Source organism: Mycetomoellerius zeteki, unplaced genomic scaffold (genome assembly GCF_001594055.1).
Source record: "Mycetomoellerius zeteki isolate Tzet28-1 unplaced genomic scaffold, Tzet1.0 scaffold94, whole genome shotgun sequence".
NCBI classification, from domain to species: domain Eukaryota; kingdom Metazoa; phylum Arthropoda; class Insecta; order Hymenoptera; family Formicidae; genus Mycetomoellerius; species Mycetomoellerius zeteki.
In genome coordinates this window covers 15,482-21,276 of record NW_017257979.1, presented here as the reverse complement: position 1 = coordinate 21,276, position 5,795 = coordinate 15,482, and the positions used below count along the sequence as shown (strand labels likewise).

At 36.5% G+C, this 5,795-nt stretch overlaps 2 protein-coding genes across 2 annotated transcripts in view; both read left to right on the top strand.

The window, feature by feature from the left end:
* Positions 1-5,795, top strand: part of abo (de-etiolated protein 1 abo) — an 18,870-nt gene that overhangs the window by 1,398 nt on the left and 11,677 nt on the right. The window lies entirely within an intron of this gene.
* Positions 619-5,795, top strand: part of LOC108730651 (DNA-binding protein D-ETS-6) — a 6,259-nt gene continuing 1,082 nt past the window's right edge. The window contains 3 exon segments of the mRNA XM_018460486.1: positions 619-974; positions 1,073-1,342; positions 5,690-5,795. The exon segment at positions 5,690-5,795 is cut by the window's right edge and continues 10 nt beyond it. Of these exon segments, the coding sequence (XP_018315988.1) occupies positions 701-974; positions 1,073-1,342; positions 5,690-5,795 (650 nt within the window). The 5' untranslated portion in view covers positions 619-700.

Genomic DNA, 5,795 nt, shown 5'->3' with positions numbered 1-5,795 from the left:
CGCCAATCGAGTCTTCGGTTCGGTCGTGATTCGCCTCGCCCTGACCAATTTCGTTTTATTCAAGCCGACGACTAGATCGAAGCATCGCTTCGCAACATGATTACGCGATGTTGTGCTGTACCGTGGTGATAAAGTTCCCTTATGTTGCGAAAAAAATAATTGTATCATTAGGCATGTTCTTTTTAGCTAAACTTTTGCACCGGTTCATCTTTGTTTCTTCTTCAAGAGAAAAGAAGAGGAAGAAAGATGAACCGGTGCAAAAGTTCAGCCAAAAAGAACAGGCCTATTGATTGTATGATCAAGTGATTAGATATTCGTAGCATACAGGATGTAAAGAGAAAGTTATTAAAACGATAAATCTATATATCTACATTTATAGCAAGTATTTATAGACAGTGTGAACAAAGAAATCGAAATGAGTGCAAAGTGAAAATGAAAATGTGAAAAGTGAAAATTAAATGAAAATGAACGACCTATCGATTAAGGTGCCAAGGTACGTATGCGACATATGAAAACACGTTACGATAATTCAAGTAATGCATTTTTAATCTCGGCGAAGAATGCTGGACTTGTGTGATTTCACTTGAAAAGACAGCTTTAACGCCGAAATTAGACGGGAATGCTCGACATTATTCAAGATGAAATAACAGCAATAAGTGTTTGATTCACGAAGAAAAATCGTAAATTCCTTCGTCGAATAATGGATACGTCTCAAGATTTGGACAGCGTGCATCAAATGTCATCTGAAGTGATGGATTCTGAGTCGACTTTAAGGTCGAACCGGAAATCGAAGAAGGGTAGTGATAAGAGAACACAAGCAGTCTCGAACTGCAAACAGATTTGTGCGATGTCTTCGCAGGTGCATGGAATATGTAACTTTGAAATTGTGGAACACGCAACCGCGTCGAAAAACGATGAGAAGAGCAACGATGAAGATCTTGACGACCATCCCGCGCAAATTATGGTGCCATCCGGTAAATATCTAATCTGAACGAACGATATGTGAAAGTTTGTACCTTGGACTTATCAACGTGGGAAATATTCCGATAATCTCGGAATTTTCATCTTTCAGATCCGTCCAAATGGAATTCGAGTGACATAAACAAATGGATTTTATGGTGCAGTCGTACATTTGCTATAAAACCAGGATCCATCGCAGCGATACTCCCATCAGTCCCATCAACTGGCAAAGAACTGCTGCGATTAACACTGCAAGATTGGCGGGATATCGGCGGAATAGCAGGTAGTATTCTAGCGAGACACTTGGCTCATTTTCGTCTACAAGCCACTGGCATGCATACTACGGATTTACTACAAGAGAACGAAAATAATAAAGAAATTGGTGAGTCTAAACAAATAATAAATTCAATCACTACGGATACTAATATAGGAATATATATATATATTATCAGTAAATTTATTCCATTATTCGAATTAATCTGAATTCAAATTTACATCTGAATTTAGATATTTAAAATCAGACACTCCAAATAAATTTAGATCTCTTAGGCCGGTATTCATAGTCGATTCTTATTTCAAAACCGTCTTAAGTAATGTCTTAATACGCTAATGTGGCTCTCTTATTGGTTCGTAACACCTCAAGGCTGAACTTGAGATGATCTTGAATATAAGAACTGACTATGAATACGGCCTTAAACACTAATTTTGGTTTGTTGGATTATTAGAATAAAATTCTAAGAATTTGAAAAAATCTTGGATAAATAATTAAATAATAGAATTATTTATATTTTATTTATGATTTGAATTCTTTCAATATTCAAATTCTAACATTAATTATTTCATTTAAAAATGATAGAGAATATCGCTAGTTCAAGAATTAGAAAATGATGAACAGTAAATTAAATCAAGAGTAAAATTCTACATCGGTAGAAATTAACATAATTCTTTAATAAAACTTATCAATATAGTTTTCGAAATCTAGTCATTGCGTTATCTGTTCTTCATTTTTATATGTAATATATATATACCAACGAGATCATAATGCTTTTTTTTCTCTTGACGATACTATCATCACGTCTACGCATATTAATTGCAAGTATAAATCCAAAGCAATTCATGCCATAAATTTAAATGGCAAAGCTTTTAGGAAAGCTTAATATAGGGATTTAGTCTTGGACCTGTCACGATTGAATGGAGTGACCGGAAAAGGCTAACCATTCCCCAAAGACCGATTCTGGTCTAACTGACCAGGAGCTTATCTAAAGCTTTAACGATAGCGGCGATCTATTATAGATAAACGCGTAAAGTAAATATCGGTATCGTCGAACGGATAGTTTTACCCCAAGACTTTCTTCACCTCTGTTGCTCATGTAATCCGAAAGGAAAAGCAACGTATGTACTGAAACGTCCGTATATAATTTTGTCGATATAAAATCGAGGCGATTGAATAAAAAAGCGATACCCTAAGGAATAAAGAGAAAGCTTGCAGTCTGCAAACATTGAGTTAAATTTCATTTCATACGAAATAAGAAATTTCTACGAAAATGTGGATTTAATAAAAATATCTTAATGACAATCAACGATAATATAACAATTATAATACGAAATTGTTACATATGGAAGGATGATTTTATCGAAGTATCTAAAAATTTATAGCTACAGATCTGAAAATAATTTTGTTGAACCATCAAAATAATTATGTAGGAAGCTGAAATATTGCAAAAAATTTTGACATTTTAGCAACCAGCTTAAGCCTTCATAATTATCAGATCTGTATTTAATTAAATTTTTAGGTACTTCTGCAAAGCTGTTCTTTCCGTGTTGAATCGGTCTCGACTGCGTAGTCATAATGAAGAAGTACGAAAAATGAAATTAAAAAATTTAATTTTCTTTTGTCTATTCGCCCCTCTTTTTCGTATACGGAATACAGACTTTCGAGCACCGTCTCTTTGGACGTGGAGGAAGAAAAGCTAAAAGTGAGAGGTACCGAACTGTGGCAGCGTAAGCCTCTGAGATATATCGTCCGTTTGAATAACGTTGCAGCTCTCTCTCTCTCTCCCCTCCCCCTCCTCTCTCTATCTTTCTCTTTCCTTCCCTCTTGTTCTCTGTATGTGTGTCGGCCCATCTCGCCCCGGCAGCAGCCGTTTATTAAACGAATCAGTGTTATCGCGGTGAGAGAGTCCTCATGAATAAACCATCGAGTGTTTAGGGCAGCGGAAAGGTGGTGCCACGAGGGGTTACGAGCTTGCCGCGCGACCGCTTTTACCCCTCTTTCTGCTCTCCTCCAGGGGCAGGCTCTAACGGGCTCGGGGGTGGTAAGCTCGCCGCGGGGCGCGACTATATTGTTTTCGTGATGAGCGGCAAGCGTACTCTGGATCTTGAATGTATACGGGATAATTTTACGCGTCGCACCTCCATCACACGTCGCTTAAACTTCTCTCCCGTGTAAGTTCCGTCTTGCGTTTATGGCATGCACTTTGTATTTACGCGTACATGCGCATGTGTTTAATATGTACAGCCACGATATCTTCGAACGAATCTATTCGAGCTTGCCCTTTGAGCATTTTGTATCGTATTTAACATAGCGGTCGAATAATAAAATAAAATTATATTATATATTTTTCCTTTCTCTCTTTCTTTCTTTTATATAATTGGGTGTGCGTAATAATATACGAGAGGTGTGTAATTTTTTTGGTATCGTTACAATCTTTCGTAACATTTAAATTTTGCACCACGTTTCCGTACATATTTTTATCTTTGTCACTGCATTTAAGATACGACGCAATTCTTGGCATATGTGCTATTGTTCGTCAATGTATTACAGAAAGTGGAAAATGTATAAATATCTTCTAATGTTGAGTTGACTCAACTAGTATGATAGACAATAATAGATGCGATATGAATATTTGATATCTCTATTAAAACTTCTTATAAGTATAATTGTAACATAAATAACGACTTGTATAGCGAACAATCACTTCAACCGAGAATTCTGCGTTAGATATTTTTTTCATTTTCACAAAAGTGTATAAAAGGACTTTAAAATATTCTCTCTGATATTCCATATCGAACAAAAAAAGGGCGAGTATATATAACATGCATACGTTTTCAGTTTATATCTCCATAAGTCACAGACAAATAATATGTATTAATATATGAAATAATATAAAATATATCCAAGTTTTTTTTGCAGAAATGTTGTGATTTAAAAAGAAATGATTATCTCAAGCAAACGTTTGAAAAATCCAATTACGAAAGAAGGAATTTCGAATGAATCTATCTGGCTATCTCGCTCAAGATCTTAAAGATACTTGTGTAAATTTCGAAAAAGAAAGAGAGCGAAAGAGATGGCAGCTGAGACGGTAAGTACTCTAAGCGCAGTATGTCGCAAGAGGGGAAGGTGTAAAGGTATTCCGTTCTTACCAAGACTAAGAGAGTGGGGGCGCAAAGGGCTGAAAGCTGAAATAACCAGGGGCAAAGGTCGCTCAGTCGCTCTCTGTCCACTGGCGGAGTTTTATTCCAAATGCGTTTACCTTCAGCTGACGATTGACGTTGCTTGTCGCGTGCGTGTAACTGTCCGAGGTGTGTAGAACGTTATCGAAATCGGTGAAATGAATCTCAATTAATATTCCCTGAGTTGTATCCATTTTGCGAAACAGTTGGTTCGCGATGAAATTTATTCGTTGCTCATGTGTGATCGTTGGACATGAATCCCTGTAAAATTAACTTTTATTATTATTCGGCTAACACATGAAAAATCATAGCGATGTGCGAGCATGCAGCACTTTCTCTTTTAATCAAAGAGATGTAGGCTCAAGACGTAAGATCGCCGTAAGATAAATGTTAAGACTGCAAGACTATCGGCGTATTGAAAACGCAAGAAAACGGATTCTCAATGCGTGATTCTCAACTCCAGAAATGATGGGCTTGTCGTTTATCGGTTTTCGAAAGCGCCGTTTATATGGCACAGGATTAGGCCAAAATATCAAATTCGGCGCGTAATGTGGAGAATTCAGACGCATCCTTTTTCAGCAGGACACCAGATTACACCCTTCGGCCGCTGCGATTCTTTAAAACGGTAAATTAAAAAAAAATTAAATTAATTAAATTGAAATGGAAATGTTGAAAATACTATTATGCATATTATAATATTAAACCTGTTCTTTTTAACTGAACTTCTTGCACGATTCAGCTTTCCTTTCTTTTCTCGAATGTGGAGGGAAAAGAAAGAAAGAAATCGTGAAAAAAATTCAGCTAAAAAAAATTAATCTATTTGTCTCCGTCACTCATGTATTTATATATGACGTTGCCACTGCGTTTGATGCGAAAATACAGATATATGACCTACTTGCGAAAAAAATAACTTGTATATAACAAATATACGATAATTATCTTGACAGTATAAAAAATAAAATGTTATATATAATAAGATGTGTTAATAGAAAATATTAGAATAATTACTTAACTTTTTACATACTTGCAATAGAATTTAAACCGATAATTAATCAATTTTTTTATCAACATGACGAAATAATATTTACATAGATGATATGCAGATAAAGACGGAAGGATAAAAGTCCGTATCAGTCAGAGCAAGAAGACAAGTGTACTGGGAAAACCGACGATCCATCGCTTTTATTTCTCTGTCTCTCATAGTCCAAACGACTCGATCTCAAGAACGGCTCGAGAACATGGTTTGGTGCATGCGTGTTCCGTTTTCTGCTCGCAGAAAGGTTCAGCCTCCTACAACGGACTTGCTCGCTGATTGGATCAACAGCTGGAGCCAGTGGCTCGGGGGCGGTCGGAGGCGGACAGGTTCAGCTCTGGCAATTCCT